At 37.9% G+C, this 20,575-nt stretch overlaps 1 protein-coding gene and 1 pseudogene across 1 annotated transcript; one reads left to right on the top strand and one right to left on the bottom strand.

Annotated features, from left to right (window-relative positions):
- Positions 1 to 20,575, bottom strand: part of LOC140849088 (protein phosphatase 1D-like) — a 107,257-nt pseudogene that overhangs the window by 42,530 nt on the left and 44,152 nt on the right.
- On the top strand, positions 2,777 to 19,206 carry LOC140849087 (serine/threonine-protein kinase TAO1-like). Its single transcript, XM_073235299.1, has 4 exons — positions 2,777 to 3,496; positions 7,402 to 7,614; positions 8,518 to 8,700; positions 14,954 to 19,206. The coding sequence occupies exons 1-4, from the start codon at positions 3,281 to 3,283 to the stop codon at positions 15,302 to 15,304; spliced, it is 963 nt and encodes a 320-aa protein (XP_073091400.1). The 5' UTR covers positions 2,777 to 3,280; the 3' UTR covers positions 15,305 to 19,206.

The following is a 20,575-nucleotide window of genomic DNA, read 5'->3' as shown; positions in this document are numbered from 1 at the left end:
GTTAATAGTCTCTGAAAAGTCATCTTAGACCTAGGAAAGATGGCTGATTTATATTCTCTACAAGATTGACGCATTTTAGGTTGCAATATACTAGTATTAATTAGCATCCTCGGGTTTGTATCATTGAACGTATTGTCAATATTCTCATCTTGTCCAGTATAAATGAATTTTTTTAGGTAGTTTGTGAGATGATATTTAAAATGCTGTAGAAAAACATTGGTCTTGCCTCGTGCAGTGGTTATAGTGCTGAATATTAAATCCATTCTAAAAGGTCTCTATTTTCCTACAGTTTTCTTGATTTTCCATTTAATTTGCAAAGTCTTTTATACTGAACCCATCCTTAACTTTGCCAAAAACTTAGCATTTCTATTGTTGAAAATCAAGAAGTGAGACATAACTATATTTCAACCTTGATTTTAATTCGTGTGATTTTTACTTGAAAGCACTGCCTTCTTCCCCTTTTGGGGAGGGATTTAAAGAAAGATGTTTTACTTCATTCACCAATCATTGTGTGCTTTCAGAGCTACGAGCCATCATAAATATAGCTGTGCAAAGCTAAAAAGTATGCATGTTTTCTAGTGTATGTTTTCTCTTTTCTTGTCCTACTTGATGGATAACTCAAGAAATGGAAAAATACTACCTACTTCCTTAAGGTCATCGCCCTGCCTGCCCTTGAGAGAGGGCACAAATTAAGTACTTTTACTGAAGATTACCAGCTACCAAATAATATATTCATGTAGTTAATTTTTATGTCTTTTGAACTCAGTTGTTTTTTATCTTGCCAGGTGCTTAATGTAAACCAGAGCAGCCCAAGGAAAGAAGAACAGGAATGGCTGTCAAAGCAGATAGAGAACGTCCAGCATTCCCAGGCAGAGGAGAAGACTGATCTTCTTCACCATCAGAGACAGCACCTCGGGCTGCAATGCCGTCGCTTCCAAAGAAACATATTACTTGGGTGCTGTAACTTGGAGCAGGATCTTCTCATGGAGGTATGTGAAATCAGAATCTTCCTGAAAATATGTCAGTCACATCCCACCCTCAAGGCCTTAGAGTGCTTCTGCCTCCCTTTGCCTAAGTCCTTCTTCCCTGGAAACCCAACCCACACGGTTCACCTTCTCCCTCACTTCATATCTCCCCAATTCTGATCACCAAATCCTTCTCCCTTCTTTATATATTCTTGCACTCCTCTCTCTCTCTCTCTCTCTCTCTCTCTCACACACACACACACACACACACGTGCACACTTTTTATGGGGATCTCTCTCTCCCCAAGTAGAATGGAAATTATATGAAGTCCCAGGTTCTGTTCAGGGCTTTTATATCCAGTGGATAGATATATTAAGTAAAAGTTTAATAAATATTAAATCCATGACTGAAAGAAGTATTAATTTTTAAATGTGAGAAAATTAATTGGATAATTTATGCCTCTTCATCCGAAATGGATGCCATAAAGATGTATACTACCATTTAACATATTTTTATGATCATGAAATTATTCATTGGGCATATGTAGAAACTTATGCCAATGAAAACAACGGTTCTCATTATCAGGTATACCTATGAGCAAAGATCAATTTATTTCCAAGAGTGGCTTAAAATAAACTTCAACTATAAGTTAATTATTCAAATTCACTAATAATTAAAGAAATTCAAATTAAAACAATTGTATCAATTCGATAAGATCAGTCTAAAAAATTGGTAAGTCCTAGTAGTGGCATGGGAAAGTGGGCAATGTTGGGAAGAATATAAATTCATACTGCCATTTTGGAGCATAATTCAGCAGCTTTTACAATTTAATTTGCATGTATCTTCTATCCATCAAATCCACTTCTCAAATTCTATCCTAAAGAAATAATAACATAATTATATGGCGTATCATGTGTAGATGTTTACTGAAAATTTGTCATAAGCAAAAAATGGAACAACTACGGCATCACAAAGCAGAAGCTTACTATAAAACTTAAAAAGATCTGTATGTCCTCATCTGATCTGGATATTTGTCCATTATGTTTTTAGGTAAAGAAAGCATATTATATGTCTATATATTTTTTTTATTCAATTTTAAAACTGTATGTTTTTGTGCAATAGTTGTGTCACGATAGCATGGGGAAGGTTGGGAAACATATGCACCAAATGTTGGCCCCTGGAGAAGGGGCAGCAGAGGCAAAAGGGCCAAGTCTGACTTCCTTCTACAGAGGAAAAGAGAGAGTGTGTGTGAGTGTATGTGTGTGTGTTGTATATTTGATCTTTTTAAACTGAAAAAATTGTTGTAACATTTATTGATCATGAGGTAGGTATTCTGAGAGCTTTGCACTTATGAGTTCATTTCAGCCTCACATTAATTTTATGAAACAGCTATGTTATGGTCTCCATTTGAGAAGTGATGAAATTGAAGCACAGAGAGTTTAAGTAACTAACCCAAGGACTCACTGCTAGTTGGTAGCAGAGCCAGGATTTAGAAAGCAGGCAGTCTAGCCCTAGAGTCTTGTGTTCTTTTTTGTTTGTTTGTTTGTTTTTTAATTTTTTATTAAGGTATGATTGATATACACTCTTATGAAGGTTTCACGTGAAAAAACAATGTCGTTACTACATTAACCCATATTATCAAGTCCCCACCCATACCCCAATGCAGTCACTGTCCGTCACCACAGCAAGTTGCCAGAGATCCACTATGTCCCTTCTCTGTAAAACACTGTTCTCCCCGTGATCCCCCACATAATACCCCTCAGTCCCCTTCTCCCCCCGCCCCACCTGCGCTCCCACACCCCTCCCCTTTGGTAACCACCAGTTCATTCTTGGAGTCTGAGTCTGCTGCCATTTTGTTCCTTCAGTTTTGCTTCATTGTTATTAGAGTCTTGTGTTCTTAACCACTACACTATACTGGCTATACTGCATGTAACAGAATTGAATGTATACACTGAAGAAATTCAAAGGATGACTTAGAAGTCCTCTTCAAATACAAATTTAGGAAACACAAATGAAAGAGAGTGGAAAGGACCTTAAGTCTCTTGGGACAGATTTGATATGTCTTAAGCTGATTGCTAAAAATAGTATAAATAGCTAATGAACAGATAAGGAAATTATGCTACCAACTGCCCATTTTCTACAGTTACAGTAATAAAACTCTAATATTTACTGTGCAGCCATTATTAAATCAGAGGATTACATCTATATCCTGGTTATTCTATTTCTTAGGATTTTTTTCTCCTGGCATTGTACATCAGTAAATTACACCTTTGTATTTTGTTATGAATTAGGAGTTAAATAATAGGCAGACTCAAATGGACTTGGAGCATGCAACACTACTGCGTCATCATGAATCCATGCAAGAACTGGAGTTCCGCCAGCTCAACACAAGGCAGAAGATGCGCTGTGAGCTGATCAGGTTGCAGCATCAAGCCGAGCTCACTAACCAGCTGGAGCATAACAAACGGAGAGAACGAGAACTAAGGCGAAAGCATGCCATGGAGGTTCGACGACAGTCTAAGAGTCTGAAGGTACCTTTAGCCTAAGCTTCTTGACAAAGGAGAACAGATAAAAGGCATCATGTAAACACTAAAAGTCTAAGCCAGATGTCTGCCCTAATGAAACTGAATAAGCTTTTTTTCTTTTCATTTTAAGCATGTTTGGTTAGTTTTGATGTAAAGGGTCTATAGCTACAGACTTCTGCTTATATATTTCTCAGCACAGTACCAAAAAATGGCCAGAACTTTTTTACTGTGGAAAGTGCCATAAATGAGATTCAAAATTCTTATTTTAAGTGTACCCAAATGTCCAATGTTGATACTACAACTATATATCAACATACTAACCTGTTGGCTTCTCTCTGTTGTTCCAAGTTCTATAGTTTGGGGATCTTATTTCCTCTGAATGTGATTTGTATCCAAAAGAGGCAGTAAGTTGTTGATTAGTACAGAAACCAGTGAATGAAAAATGCCTTTTTACCCCCTCTCCCTTCATTGTCTATACTCATCCTAAGAGGAATAGTGGAATTATCACATTGTTACTCCCATCCATCCTTTCTGTGCTTGGTAGCATAGGTAAGACCAGGGCATGTGTAGTTGGAGTGTATTTTTTAGCACATCAGAGTGAAGCAAGTCATTACTATATGCCCTCTTGTAGACAAATAAGGAAAGACAAGTGTTGATGGTATATAATATCTAAGGACTTTAAATTTTGTATTTGCTTTGCATAGAGGAATTTATTCATAGGATACAAAATTCAAAAGATGCCAAAGTGTAATTATTACAAAGTTAAAGGTTTCCCTCTCCTTGTCCTTTAAGCCACCTGGTCCAGCCCCCTCTACCAAAATTAACCAGAGTTAACAATTCCAAGGAATTTTCAAATTTTATGACTTGTAATAAATATGTGAAGTATAATCACATGTACCTTAATAAATAAAAAACTGAAACAACCCACTATATATGTTGTCATCCATAGTAGTACCTCAATCAATCTGTACATGTCTGCACATTTTAAACTTTTATTTACATCCAATAAGGCCCAGATCCCACTGGGGGTAAAGAAAGAGGTATCTTCTTTACCCCCTTTTTCAAACTCTTTGACAATTTAACTATAGAACTATTATGTAACAACACTTACCTGAATAACTGTCCTAAAGTGAAGTGAACTTCACTCACAGAAGTCATCTGTGTCAAAACCAGAAGCTAAATCAGAGGGATCTCTGGTTCCTATTCAGCTCCATTCATACAGGTTGTCCTGAACAAAATACAGAAGCAAAGCTATGATTTACCCTTTCCTTGTGAATCTAAGTAAAATTTTACTTTGCTGTATCTTCAAAACAGCTAATGAACATCGTTTCCAGAGTAGCTCATATGTTGACTACCCACATAACCATCATTAGTTAATGCTTATGAAAATCAGAATTCTTAATGATTTTCCAGATTTATTTTGTCTTTGTAGTAGCTACACAGTAGAGTTCCCCACCAAAAGATATTTAAAGTATGTCTATGAAATTAATTACAATTTTAAAGTGAGCAGCACCCAGAAGTAAACCAAACTGAAAGCTTGTTGGTTTTCTTTGGTCAGACCATAAATCTGATATGACTTCATTTCTCTGGGGCTTGGAATAGGCTAGTTGTTTGCTGTTTAGCCCTTCCTTTTTTTCCCTGTTGTTGCAGACTTCTCAGTTTGAAAGCTCGTGCAACACTAGTCTTATTCTCACAGATACTATTAAAAAATCAAGGGGAAGAATAATGTTTCACAATCATAGTCAGACCTTGGATAGAAAGCTTCCTTCTCGTGATACATGAGCTCAAGATTTTCCATAAAAGAAATTGTTCTGTTACTTCAGTGGGAAAGAAAATCACCATGTTCCTCTTAGTTGTATATATCTATCTACTTGCACAATTTGAACAAAACAGACTTTTTTTTAAAATTAAGGTATCATTGATGAACAATCTTATGAAGGTTTCACATGAGCACATTGTGGTTTCAACATTCACTCATACTATCAATCCCTCCCACCCCATTCCAGTCACTGTCCATCAGCGTAGTAAGACACTACAGAGTCATTACTTGTCTTCTCCGTGCTGTACTGCCTTCCCCATGACCCACCTATATTGTGAGTGCTAATTATAGTGCCCTTTAATCCCCTTATCCCTCCCTCCCCACCCATGATCCCCAATCCCTTCCCTTTGGTAACCCTAGTCCCTTTGTGGAGAAAACAGACTCTATTTTAACACCAGGTCATTTCATTTACATAAGTAACAGTTGCAACTTTTTTAGGTAAATTTTTATTTACTCAGTAACAGTTCAACTTCAATAGTGGCAACTATTCCAGCTTTCTCCAAGACTTTAAGGGGGATAGGAGGACTTCAGTGTGCACACTTAGATAAGCTGACAGTATTTGTCGACATTCGGCACCATTTCTGTGGAATGACTTGGGTAAACACCTATTGTCTATCTGCCATTTCTTCATCTGCCATCAGGTGATGTTTTGTCACTATTAAGTGATTAAGAAACAACTGGAACATGTTTATCCTGCTTTCACTTGAGTGAAACATTGAGGGATATAGTTTATTCTTGGTATAAGTATTAATCTTGTTGAACAAATTTTTCAGGGCATTCCTTTTTGTCATTAGCTAGTGATACGGAGTGAGCAGAGTTTTCTTGGCAAAATATTTGAATATTTAAAAGTTTTTTAAAGAATGGAGTCTGTTACACAAAGTCAGAAGAGAATTCTAAATTTCATTGTTCCATTCCTAACTTGGAGGAATTTTATTAACCAAGGGCAGTATTTAACAGCAGTGCTAAGCCAACTAAACCAAGAGTTTGTCTTTCTAGCTAGACATTTCTTGACCCTTCACAGAATAAAGGTACATGACTATGACTTAGTTCCTCAATTGGTGTAAAATGCAGAAAAGGATATATATTTGATTTTGTAGTATTGGAGCAAGGAGTGTGAACTAGTTCCTTGACAAGAGTGTTTGGTCATACACGCATTTGCACACTGACTCAACCATTCAATATCTGGCGGTATATATATTGAGGGAAATAATTTCGACTACAGGTTCTGCCTTTGTGTAGTAAATGAGTGTTGTTACTTGTAGGCTTGATGGGTATACCTTATGAAATATATCTCATCTTACTAAGTTTTGTTAAAATTTGAGTTCATAGAATAATTAACCTGTGATTTAAAGCCAGAGTTATTCTGTTTCTGAACTCAAATTATTTTATCTCAAAACTGTTTATGTAGTTCATGTCTGTTATCATTACCACAAGAAGGGTTGCTGTCCCTTCCCTTCCCTCCTAACTTTTCTTTGACCTTTGAAAGATTAGTTACCTTTCAGGTTTTTGCTCATGGTGCTAAAGAGTAAACCCTTATGAAGTAGTTTCTACCTAGTTCAGTATCTTAAGGAAAAGACAATTGTAATAACAATATCAGTCAGTTACTAGTACCCTACTTTTATGAGGTCCATCACAGACTATATTTACAGTTGAGACTGTCATTAAAAGAAATTGGAGCAAAATGTCTTAGACAAGGAACAGAGTAAATATACTTATTTTCTGCCTCAGAGATCTGATAAAATATTGACTGGTATTTTACATCTACTAAGTGCATGAAAAGAAATATAATTTTCTGCCATCAATATGCACAGTAATCAAAGGTAATTTTAATATTTACTCACGTCACTAAATTAAAAACAAAAGAAGTATTGCCTGAAGTCCTATGATAAATGAAGTTCTTGGTATTCTTATGTTTTAGAGTTTGTTATAAAATTGCATGGAATCCAATGGTTTGACCCAAGTATAGAGGTACCTGCAACCTTATGATCTGAGTTTTTGTTTCCTCTTCTTTTCGATTCTAGCCTTTTCATGTAAGCATATGCTAGACCAAATTCCATGTTAAAAATTATATGTCTGTTTATTTTCGTTACAGTCTAAAAAACTCCAAATCAAAAAGCAGTTCCAGGACACCTGCAAAATCCAAACCAGACAATACAAAGCTTTAAGAAAACACTTACGGGAATCTACACCAAAGAGTGAGCGCAAAGCTGTTCTGAAACGGCTTAAGGAGGAGCAGACCCGGAAGTTAGCCATCTTAGCTGAGCAGTGTGACCACAGCATTCGTGAAATGCTCTCCACTCAAGCCGTAAGTTTATTTTACTTAGGCAAAACAAATAGAGTTCCCCTTTCCTTCCACCACATTAATAAAATCCCAACAATTAAAATATTAAGGTGGAAATGAAAACTCTGCTGCACCTTGGGAAATAGTGCTGCTGGTCCATATTCTTCTTGTTCTCAGCATTGCTTGGAAATATGCATGATGTATATATAATTCTCTTTGATACACTTGGACATGAGGTTCTACATAGGCTCTCTGCTGGTGCCTTGCAGGGGTTTAGTACACACACCAACAGTGTATCAAGACTGGAGAAGCAGCTTTGTTAAGCAGTGTTTGAAAAGTAGTACTTGATTGGGAATCCAGGTGGTTCCATTTGAGTGCAGATACAAAATATTTGCTATGTAAGTTTACAGACGTTTTCTTAATGGGCCAGATAGTAAATGTTTTAGGCTTTGTGGGCCAGGAGAAAAAATTGAGGTTATTATGTGGGTATTTACATTGCCATTTAAAATGTGGCCATTTCAGAATGTAAAAACCATTCCTAATTAGTGGGCTGTTGAAAAACAAAAACAAAAAATTAGGTAGCTGTTCAGATTTGGCCCATAAGCTGTAGGATGCTTGTCCCTGTTCTATAGTTATTTCCATTGGAGAGAAAAGATTCAGAATCTTATATCAATCAGATTCTATATTTTTCTTTAAAAAAATAATGATTATTTAGGTATCATCCAAATAGCTTATGATAGCTCTATCCTTATAATGCCATCATTGGTGCTATGTTTTCCTTTTTCAGAGATGTTTACTCTAAGATGTAAGAGAGAACAGCTGTGCCCCATAGAAGAGTAGTCTGTCTTAACTTATACCTCCTCCTTTACAGAGGTCATGAAAAGAGAGCTCACAGGAGAATGTATCTGTTTTCTTTCTCTCTTTCAGCTGCGTTTGGATGAAGCACAGGAGGCAGAGTGCCAGGTTTTGAAAATGCAGCTGCAGCAGGAACTGGAGCTGCTGAATGCATATCACCGCAAAATCAAAATGCAGGCTGAGGCACAAGATGATCGAGAGCTTCGGGAGCTTGAACAGAGGGTCTCCTACCGCAGGGCACTCATACAACAACAGGTATAAGTAATAGAAAAAAGTAATTGTGGGGGTGTGGAGCCAAGATGGCAACATGAGTAGAGCAGTGGAAATCTCCTCCCAAAACCATATATATATTTGGTGTCATTAATCTACAATTATATGAAGAACATTATGTTTACTAGGATCCCCCCTTCGCCAAGTCCCCGCCACATACCCCTTCACAGTTACTGTCCATCAGCGTAGGAAGATGCTGTAAAATCACTACTTGTCTTCTCTGTGTTGTAGAGCCCGCCCTGTACCCCACCCATATCACGCATGCTAATCGTAATGCTCCCTTTCTTTTCCCCACCCTTATCCCTCCCTTCCCACCCATCGTCCTCAGTTCCTTTCCCTTTGGTAACTGTTAGTCCATTCGTGGGTTCTGTGATTCTGCTGCTGTTTTGTTCCTCCAGTTTTTCCTTGTTCTTATACTCCACATATGAGCGAAATCATTTGGTACTTGTATTTCTCTGCCTGGCTTATTTCACTGAGCATAATACCCTCTAGCTCCATCCATGTTGTTGCAAATGGTAGGATTTGTTTTCTTTGTGTGGCTGAATAATATTCTGTTGTGTATATGTACCACTTCTTCTTTATCCATCCATCTACTAGTGGACACTTAGGTTGCTTCCATATCGTGGCTATTGTAAATAGTGCTACAATAAACATAGGGGCGCATCTGTCTTTTTGAATCTGACAGCTTGGTTTCTCTGGGTGAATTCCTAGGAGTGGAATTCCCAGGCTAAATGGAATTTCTATTTTCAGCTTTTGGAGGAACCTCCATATTGCTATCCACAATGCTTGAACTAGTTTACATTCACACCAGCAGTGTAGGAGGGTTCCCCTTTCTCCACAACCTCGCCAACATTTGTTGTTGTTTGTCTTTCGGATGGTGGCGATCCTTACTGGTGTGAGGTGATATCTCATTGTGGTTTTAACTTGCATTTCTCTGATGACAAGCAATGTGGAGAATCTATTCATGTGTCTGTTGGCCATCTGAATTTCTTCTTTAGAGAACTGTCTATTCAGTTCCTCTGCCTATTTTTAATAGGACTATTTGCTTTTTGTTTGTAGAGGCGTGTGAGCTCTTTGTATATTTTGGATGTCAACCCTTTATCAAATCTGTCGTTTATGAATACATTGGTAGTGTTTTCTTTTTCTTTAAAATTACTGACTCAGTAATGAACCTTAAAATTGATGAGTTTGATATATTAAGGGAATATCCTTACATAGTAATTGCTAGAGGAATGATGTGGAGTTATGTGAAGACAGTTGAATTGTGGAAGGACAGCTCTGGCTCTGTCTTGCTTACTTCTTTTGTGTACCTAAAGAAATTGGAGAAAAAGTTGGATAGTGAAGGAAAAAACTTTAGTAATTGTTTGGGAGAGACAAGGAAAAAGGATCAGGAATATACTTTATTCATTCATCCTTGGTCTGGAACTGTACAGATTGGTAGATTACTAGAAAACAGAAGGTAAAACCAGTTTTACACAGATGAAGAGTTAGGCTGAAAATAATATTTCTAGATGTATCTTTATTTTTTTTTACTTATTCTGTCATATACATTAGAACTAGAATCCCTACATTCACTTGTATCCTTTAAGGTATTGAGGCTATATGTCTGTGTTTGTTTAGAGAAAGAATAATGGGTAGAAGATTTGGAGAAAGAAAGAGAGGAAAGACATTTGTTTTGAGTAGTAGTAGAATATCAGTTGTATCCAGGATTGAATGTTATGTTGCAGAATTCCTGAGCCATAAATTCTCAGCAACTGGTATGGTCTTAGGTGCATTGGTCCATTGTAAGTTACCATGTGCCTAAGGGTTCTGTCTATTAAAAATTGTCACTGCTTCTGGACTATCAATTGGCCCATAGATTTTCCTCTATTTTCTACAGTTCTTGTGATAAAAGTAGAATACCTCATTTATGTTAAAAAAATATGGTCTTAAGGTGTTGCTATTTCGCTAGCTCAGCTGTCTTTATTACTGGCTCCTTTGACAGTTACTTGCCTCTAAAAATTATCTCAATTAAGTTTCTCATTCAAGATGGGCAGATTGAAACACATACAGATTTTTAGAAAAATGTAGTTGTCCCATGTACAGAATTCATAAATCTGCCTGATTTCAACTTGCATATTTAAAATTTAATCTAAAGTTCCATCTCATATGCTTCAAAATGATCACTAAAAGGAAAACCTATACTATTTCAGTAACAGTGTTATGAGAGAAATATTGGTACTGTTTTATTTGTATTTGTAGCTCCACCTAGTGGCTCAGTTAAAGAGTGCTAATAAGTATCTTAGGTGTAGTCTTATTGCAATATATGAACTAAGGCCTTTATGTTCTACAAAACCAGGTAAAATGTTGGCATAGGGCTGATAGCATTGCCAGAAGTGCAGTGGAACTCTCATACATTGTTAGTGCATTTTGGAAAGCAATTTGGAAGTATATATTGATCTTTGAAAATGTTAAGCAAAGAATTTAGAGAAAAGAAATCCTGAATACAGTAAAAGCAAAGGATAAATATGTTAATTATGGCATCATTTATAATGGTTCAAAACACCTAACCATCTAAAATAATTAAGTGCTCATGACCAAGCCACTTAAAATCTTACTCAACCATTTAAATGATGGTTATAAAGATTGTAATAATGGGGGAAAATGCTTATGAGGTGTTGAATAAAATAAAGATAAATCACACTTAAAGTGAATTGAACTAATGCTTATAGTGGCTATATTAATGTGGTAGATTGATTGTGATGGTTTACATTATTTTGATAATGGACATGCATAAGTTCATTTAGTATTAAAAATAATAAAAGAAACAGTGGAAAAAATCTACAATGCTTTGAGTTGCTACTTGATTTTTAGGGCTCATGTTTACATTTCAAGTGAAGTGCATGACTATAAAGCAGTTTGGGGTCAGTCAGTTGGCAACTACCAAGACCATGATACACCCATGGTACGATTTGTAAACATCATAACATCTATATTTTCTGTACTTTGTGCTTACTGGTTGCACAGATAAGAAACAGTCATCTGAAAATAGAGGTGGAACCAGAGAGAATGTTAGTTGTTTCTAGATGAATAATAATTCTGTTTGAAGATTGCTTTCAGCCTCCAAATGAACCAAGAATTGTCCTCCAGGTCACCAACAGAGTAAGCTTCAGTTGAGGCTCACATGAGGTCTTACTGCAACTTTTCTTGTGCTTCTTTTACATTAAATTTCAGCAAATTGACAACATAACTATAAATGTTAAATTTCTATGTGAATTTAATACATGCATAAAAAGTGGCAGTATTTCCAATGTATAAATAGGCTTTTCTTTGTTTTATCATTTCCTTTAATTTTTCCTGAATATTTCACTTAGTATCAACAACATGGTTGGTAGTTTTTAAATAAGAATTGACAATTGGAATATCTTATAGGACATTTCAAACTGAAAGTATTCACACAAAAATATCACATTTGATTTCAGAAAAGATAGGTTAGGAGAGAAGTCTCAGAAGTCTTATATTCAGTAAAACCACCCTTCTTAGTTAGTTTTAATTTTTATTGAAAAATATTCTGAGTTTCTTAAATGACAAAACTAATTCAGAAACAAAATTGAAGCTGTGCTTACTGAATAAAAGTGGATAAGCATTAATGTGTTTAACATTTTTATCATCAGTTTCCTTCAAATAATATACAAGGCATTCGAATTGGTTAAATCCTCAGTACAAGCCTATCATTTATTAGGTCCTTTGAATTAAATGTGCCTAATAAATGGAGTTTTGAAAATTTAAAATAGAAAAAGAAAGAAAAAGATTTTAGAGAAAAATTTGAAGTTATTTGAATCCTTACAGATATATAAATTTAATTCTATATGAATTGGGTATTTTATATGTAGATATTAAAAGAGTAGAAAAGTTACTTTACAAATACACATTTTTTTAAATTTGGCAATTATAGAGAAACAAATAGAAATTAAAATGTCTTTAATCCCACCATTCAGAAGTCACCACAGGCAATTTAATACCTTTCCCTTAAAAGAAGCATTGTATCTAATCTAAGTTCTCTTTCAACCTTCTTAATGCCCTCTTTAAACTTTTGTAACACGTTAGCACTTAGAGTTTAATAATTTTCAAATTCACCCTACCAAAGTCCTATTTGTAACTCCCCACACACATTTTATCATTTTGCATGCCTTTGGCCACGTTCCCTCTGCTGAAAATATCTTTCCCTTCCCTTGTCTTCTGGTAAACTTGTGCTTTTCCTTCAGAATCCAGTCTCTGTCACCCTCTCTGAGAAGACTTCTTTGCCCTACTCTTCTTCCCCTATAGACTGAATTACTCCATCCCTTTGTATTTCTGCTTCACCTTATAAATCTGTTATTACGTCTGCTCATACTACGTGGTAGTTTTTTATTTGCATGTGTTTCCATGCTAAATTGTGTTTTTTTAAAGGGCACTTTAAAAAATGATATATAAGAGGGGACTTGATAATATGGGTGAATGTTGTAACCACATTGTTGCTCATGTGAAACCTTCACAAGATTGTATATCAATGATAACTTAGTAAAAGATATATATAAAAATTAAACATCTGTTGAGCTAGATTTCTGTAGAGAACAATGACTATTGGTTTAAGTCCTCAAATACCTTGAAACCTAATTGAATATTTATTTATTTACAAATACTCTTTATTTCCTATTTTTAAAAAACTTTGTATCATGGAAATTTTCAAACATACACAAAAATATTAGTGAAATTATTAAGAATTAGTACAATGAAGTCCCCAAATGCTCATTACCCAACTTCAACAGTTACCAGTATCTTGCTAATATTTCATCTGTTACCCCACTCCACATGCAGCTTTTTAGGGGAGCAGAATATGGGGCAGAGTATCTGGAATATTTTAAAGCAAATCCCAGCATAGAATCATTTCACTCCAAACACAGATAAGGAAATAAGGACTCTTTTACTTTAACATAGTCATAATTCCATTGTGTTAACTAACAAAATTATAATAAATGTTTAAGATTACCTAATACTCAGTCCATACTTAAATTTCCCTTTGTATCTAAAAAATGTCTTCTTGGTTTATTTAGACTGGGGCCCAAACACAGTCTAGACATTGCATTTGATTTTCTTTTAAGCCTTTTGGTCTCCCCTGCCCTTCCTTGTATTATTGTGGACTGGGTCATTTGCTTTGTAGGAATTCTCACATTTGGATTTGGCTGATTCCAACCTCATGGTGTCATTTAATGCATTCCTCTTTACTTTATATTTCCTGTAAACTGGTAATTAGATCTAGGGGCATGATTATATTTTAAAACATTTTTCCTTTTAAAAATTTTTGTGAGGAATTTTCATAAGGGTTACTGTGTTACACTTCCTTCTGCATCACATCAAAAGATATATAATGTCTAGTTGTCCCACTTTGAAGTGATATTTGATGAGTGGGTTCAGGTATTCTCATTCATTAACAGGTTCTCCATCAACTTCTTCCCATTGTCACTGACTTTATTATGTATTTTTTCACATTAAAAAAATGTATAGTCAGCTATATGTATTTGTAAGCCTGTGAGTTGTCCAGAACTAATTGTGATGGCTACCCAACCACTAATTTCTAAGTACATAGAGTGTCCTAACTTTCTAATGGACTCTTTATAGTTTTTGTTTGTTCAGTGCCTTCACTTACACTCTTAATCACTTAATGCTCTGATCTGTGTGGAATATGGTATCAGCTGAGGTTCCATTTTTATTTTCTTCCAGGTGGTTGGCCACTTGTGCCTGTGTTGTTTTTCCCATTAAATTAATTAGTGCTTTTGTCCTGCAGTAAGAACTTACAAACTTCATTCTGTTTCTCTTTTACTAATTGTTACACCAATACCACATTTATTTTATTAGAGTGACATTACGGTATGTCTAATAAGGCTAGATTCTCCTTACACGTTTTCTTTTTCATTCTTTTTACCTAATGGATTTAGTAGCCATTGATGATAATTGCCTTTATTATTTTAATAGAGGTTATTACCTTTGCTTTTAAGGACTTGATTTTATACATTTTAGCAATATAAGTTATGTATGATTCCTACAGTACATCTCTTTGATTTTTAAATGTACATCCTTTAAAATAGCCTGAGTGGACATTTTATGATTCACTTTAAACCACAATAATTATTGCTTCTGTAGTTTATAGACTTTTTTAAATAAATGAGCTTTCTTTTTGCCTCCCCCCCTCCCCCCCCCCCCCCCCCACAAACCACAACAGATAGAAGAAGAGGTACTGACGTTTCAGAATGAATCTACGGAACGAATACAAAGCCTGCTGGAGCGTCGAGCAACACAAATGAAAGCTTTCAAGTCCGAAAGCGAGAGACTAGGTTTTAGTAACCTTGCCTCTGACGCATTCAGCCACAGCTCCTCCAGAGCTCCTGACTGGCCTCACCATCCAACTGAGGGTCCAGGACCTCACTCGGGGCATCCCATAGGTGGCCCACCACAAGCCTGCGGCCAACCAATGCAAGGTGGGCCCCCAGTCATGGAGGTCACCATTCCGCGCCAATGCATTGGGTACCCCGAGGTAGCAGTATGGGAGTTGGCAATAGCCCTCAGGCTCTGAGGCAGACAGCTGCTGGGGGACGGACCGAATAGGGCATGAGCAGAAGCACGAGTGTCACTTCACAAATATCCAGTGGGTCACACATGGTCTTACACGTAACTTAATAACTGAGAATGGCAATTACGCTGAGCTGGCCACCACTACAGACATCATCCCAGCAGCCTCCTCACTTGGGTACTACCGTGTGGAAGCCGAGTGCATATGGTATATTTTATTCATTTTTGTAAAGCGTCTTGTTTTGTGTTTACTAATTGGGATGTCATAGTATTTAGCTGTTGGGTTTTGTTTTTTTGTTTTTAACTTTTGGGGAAATTTTATGAAAAGGGGAATTGGTGTGTATGTGTATTTATCAAATACGCATGCACACACACACACACACACACACACACACACACACACACATAATGCACGTAGGAAAAAGAAACTGGTTAGATAGGGTATTTTCTGAAAACTGCAAAAACAGAATTCATCAGTGGCTTGAGTCATCATCACCTTTGGGCAACTCTATCCTAAGAAATTTGTGAAAAGATCTAAAGCCTTTCTCTGTATACCCCACCCAGGTTCTTATGAGCCACTCACAGCAGGCAGCATATGCCAAAACAAGTTATTATGGAAACACACCTATATCCCCTCACCAATGTATTTTGTTTATTAAATAAATGTATTTTGTCTGACTTTTGTTTATTAAATTGGCCTCGTTTGAAGTAGGAAAAAAAGTGGAAATCCATGAACACTGAAGGGTTGCATTGACTTTTTCAGAGAGTAGAAGACAACCTAATTCTTTTTTTCAATGCTGCAAGTTTGTCAGGGATTTTTTTTTTTTTTTTTTTTTTTTTGGTCCATTCAATCGTGCCTTCTTTGAGGCATGGTGAGATGGAAGTTCTTCAGGGGGGTCACAAGTTTTGTGGGAATTGCTTCACAGCACTGATCTGGGTCCTCATCTTCAGCCCCAGCAATACTAGTTGTGAGACCTTAACCACAGCTTCTCTGACCATGATTCAAAAGAACTACGAAAACAGGTGGTTTCTGGCTGGAACAAATGAACCGGTGTGAGACTCATCAGTCATATTATGGTTCTCAGAGTGTATGTGTCTGTGTGTGTGTGGGGAGTGTACAGTGGGCAGCCCAGGCCCAGCCTGAGAGCCTCAGAGATGCCCATCTTCCAGGCCCTTCCCAACTTTGCAATGGAATTAATAACTGGGACATCTCGCTTTGTAAGAAGTGGAGGATAGATTCAGATCAGAAAGTAGATGCCATTTCATCATAGAGGTCTTTAATAGACTCGGAGAACAGGATCTAGCTGCTTTGACTGTTTCATTATATTCTAACAGACCAAATTAAGGTCTATTCACAGTCTCAGTCTTTTCATAGGGAACAAACAACTCATGAAATAACTTCCCCAAGGTCATGAGTCAGATGAAGTAGAAACTAAAGCCACATCTCCAAACTACCTCAGTGCTCTATCCCCCACACAAGTTACTAATTGCCCTCTGGAAAATATCTCTACGTAGGTACCATTGATAATCAGGGAATTTTGGGCTTGCTGGCAAATTATTAGCCCGGAGCAGGAGGCCAGGTTGTTGATTAAACAGAGCCGCTACTGATTAATGTTGGGCACAGAGGCTAGATCTACAGAGGCAGCACCTAGAGGACGGAGGGCGGACAGGCGGGCTCTGCCAGCTCCACAGGTGGGGGAGCATGGCTCAGCACACAGAGCTTCAGAGGACAGACAAAACATTTCTTTCTGGACATTCAAAAAATAATGACACTCCATCGTTGCAGGGAAACTAATTTATATATTATTCAGGGGCAAACAAGTTGGAGAGAGATTTTTGTTCAGCCACACTAGTGATAAACACTAGGGCAAGGTACTCTCTGATTACACAGGATGGCTGAAAGGCTAGAGATGTTTATTTTTTGATGCATTGGTGTCTTTTATTGTTTGTTTCCATGAAATTCCACTTTTCAAACTTTTAGCTCTTCCTGGACACTTTAGTGCATGATTACTGGCTATTTTAAAACATCCTCTGGTCACTTTAGCAGAGTTATTTTAATTAAATCTTTATGTCATCTCCCAACTCCCAGGATCTGGATCAGGTCTGTGATCTGATCTTCAAGCCCATAAACCAACCGGACAATTTTATAACCCATTGAGCTCAATAGCATTATTTCAGTTCACCAGCTCTCAGATGAGAAGACACCTTACATCTAATCTAGGCCACCTTATTTCCCCACACATGTCCTTCCATGACCTGTGCCAAGTGGCAGTCCAGGTTGCATATCCCACCAATGATGTGGCACTTAAACTGCCTCCTGAGGCATTCATTTCATCTCCAGGCACCCAGATAGGTACAACTTCTCAATTTTATCTCTGCAAACTAGTGAGACAATTTCTGATGCTGTCCTTTGTGGCTTGGCTGTAGAATCACTGAGATTCATTGGCATTGTTGCCAAGTTCTACCACATGACCGAGTATATCTGCTTCTTTAAGCGGGAAGAGGATTCATGCTGAAGTTCATTTCTAAAGAGAGAGATCTTGGCATTATTACTAAGAGTGATTGACAAAGGATCTTGTGGTCTGGGTGGAAGATGAGCACAGAGGAGCTTCTGACTCAGGTGGTTTTGAGGTTATATATACACATATATATATAATCCAAGATGACACCTCCTGTGTCAGTCCTCTTTTCTAACACTACTCAAGTCTTAGAAAGGATATCCACTCAAAAGAGAGATGACAAATCTCAAAGCAAGGATCTGGTGATTTGTATTTCATACTGCCATCTTTGGCCGAGCCACCCTGGAAACCTATGTATAAGTAAATAAAATACTAAATTTTTGAGAGAGTGAAGTTTTCACTTAGCACCCTAAGTGCGGATAAAATGAGAGTTCCTGCAGCCAGGATTCTCACCCGGCCCTGGTTGACTAGCTCACTGCACACCTGTGGGCAAAGATGACTGTTGACTCTATATGAAGAGCTCTGCCCAGTGTTCTGGGTGCAACATGGTGGCACAGCTGCAAGGCTGCAAGAGAGCAGAGCAGAGGCTGGAGTGGTGGCAGCACTGAGGACAGAGGCCCGGAGGATGGCTGTGTGGGACGACTGTGCAGAGAGGCCCAGGGGACTGCTGTGTGGGATGAGTGTGCAGGCAAAGAGGCCCAGAGGCAGAGACCAACTTGCTGCACGCAGACTCACTCTGAGTGAACAGGACTTTAGTGACTGACCTGCCACCTGAGAATAAAGTTGGGAATAACCCTTACACCCCATGAACGTTTTGCTGTCAATTTCTTTGGTCACATTGAATCTATAGTGAACTTGCCAGGGACTGAAACCCATTGGCAAGACACTTAGGTATCAGAAATCAGAACTTAGCAGAACTCAAAGCAGCCTTCAGAGGCAGCTGTCTGCTTCCTGCATTCTGATTCATTGGTGTAGAGAGAGGACTCAGTCTCTACTTCAGAAATAATGCCTCCTTTAATTACATCACTGGAGTGTTCCCCCTCACTGCCTGAAGGTGTTTATGAGTAATGAGGAGACCAAGAGGTGGCAAATGACGCCTGAGAGGATCGCTAAAGACTCACCACCTGGAAAACTCCAAGTCAGTGGTACTTTGGGTTTGTTTGTTTCTTGCTTCCTTAAACTTGTAGCTTACTCTGTTCAAAGAGGGACTCACATTCTCTCAGAACAGTGTAGCTGGGGTTTCGCTAACTAGTGTCATGTGATTTGCTATTAACCAAAACAGAGCCAATTCAGGTGATTCCTTCACTGCTAGACTAAAGGACATGGTTACCCAAACCTGCTTGAATAGGAACTGTACTTTCTTGGCCAAATGGGACTGAAAAAGTACTGATGCTGTCAAGTAGCAATGAGGAGATGAGAAAGAAGCAGCTTCCTGAGATAGCCTGTGAGCCCAAAGGCCATGGAGGAGAAATCGTTGAGGGCTTTAGGTGTTAGGGCTGTGGGTCCACGGGAATTAGTGGAACCTGGACGAGGGCTGTTCTGCTGTTCTGAGAGCTTCAAGACTATACCCGAAAAGGTATATGTTTGTGTACCCACCCCCTGCAAGCTTGCTTTTCTATGAAAAAGGAAAGGAAACCAACCATAATTTCTCCAAAAGCTATTATCTTAAAGAATCACAGTCCCATGGTATCTGGCCTAGAGACATGAACCAGATTTAGTCCTTAGGGGCCCTTTCAGCAGGGTGGGGAGGGGAGAGGTAAGGGGTGTTAAAACACCACAGGGATGCTTACACTTTGCTGTCAGTTCTGAATAATCCTACAGTCCTGCATATGGGACTGGAGACCCTAATTAATGAAATCCCCACTGCACCAGGTGCTGGGGGAAGGGGGAACCAAGTGTCAGACATTCTTCCTCATCAAGCATCATGCAGAGGGTGTTACCCAGCAGTAGAATGACTCCTTTGGATTTCACTTTTTTGTTATTTGTCCTGATCAGAAATGGCGAAAAAATGCTAGGTGAGGAATGTGGGGGAGGAGGAGCTATGTAATTTTTCCAGGACAGAGTTACATGTTACTCAGAGTAACAACTGAGTGTTATTTGCATTTCGATTTAGATTCTTGGATAGTTCATTTTCTTTTCATTTGCTCTATAAGAACAAGGCTAGGCTAAGATAATCCAAACCTAAAATTGTAACCCCAGGAATTCCCCATACCAAGCATTAGGATATGGCTTTTGGTAAACATCTCACCTCCTTAAACTGCTTGGTTGTTTGCAAGGCCAGGATGGAGCTTCCTGTCAAAGCAGGTGCCCTCTTTCTCAATGACAAATTTAAACGTCATGGCAAGCTCTTAGGAACACATGGCTCCAGATGTCCTATTGTACTGTTTAATGGCCTGACCCAAACCGGGGATATTGGTCTGTAATTTTCTTTTTTTTTTTTTTGTGGTGTCTTTACCTGGTTTTGGTATTAGAGTGATGTTGGCCTCAGAGAATGTGTTTGGTAGTATTCCCTCCGCTTCTACTTTTTGGAAAACTTTAAGGAGGTTGGGTATTAGGTATTCACTAAATGTTTGATAAAATTCAGCAGTGAAGAGGAGATTCTCAAGATGGCAGTGTGAGTAGGGTGGTAGAAATCTCCCCAAACCATATATATTTTGAAACTACAGCAAATACAACTATTCCCAAGAGAGAGCCCAGAAGATACAGTACAACAGCCAGGCTACATCTACATCTGCAAGAACTCAGCATCTCGTTAAAAGGGTAAGATACAGGGATCACGGGAAGATGGCGGGGTGAGTAGTTCAGAGGAAATCTTC

The sequence above is a fragment of the Manis javanica genome, chromosome 4 (assembly GCF_040802235.1).
Source record: "Manis javanica isolate MJ-LG chromosome 4, MJ_LKY, whole genome shotgun sequence".
Taxonomy (NCBI): Eukaryota; Metazoa; Chordata; class Mammalia; order Pholidota; family Manidae; genus Manis; species Manis javanica.
Note: the sequence above shows the minus strand (reverse complement) of the source record. Positions and strands in the feature narration are given on the sequence as shown.

Bases quoted from the DNA above. Each gene is read 5' to 3' on its own strand.
- LOC140849087 (XM_073235299.1), top strand. From the start codon at position 3,281: ATGGACTTGGAGCATGCAACACTACTGCGTCATCATGAATCCATGCAA. The intron at 3,497-7,401 runs GTACCTTTAGCC...TTTTCGTTACAG, and splicing joins GACAGTCTAAGAGTCTGAAG to TCTAAAAAACTCCAAATCAA. The intron at 8,701-14,953 runs GTATAAGTAATA...AAACCACAACAG, and splicing joins GGGCACTCATACAACAACAG to ATAGAAGAAGAGGTACTGAC.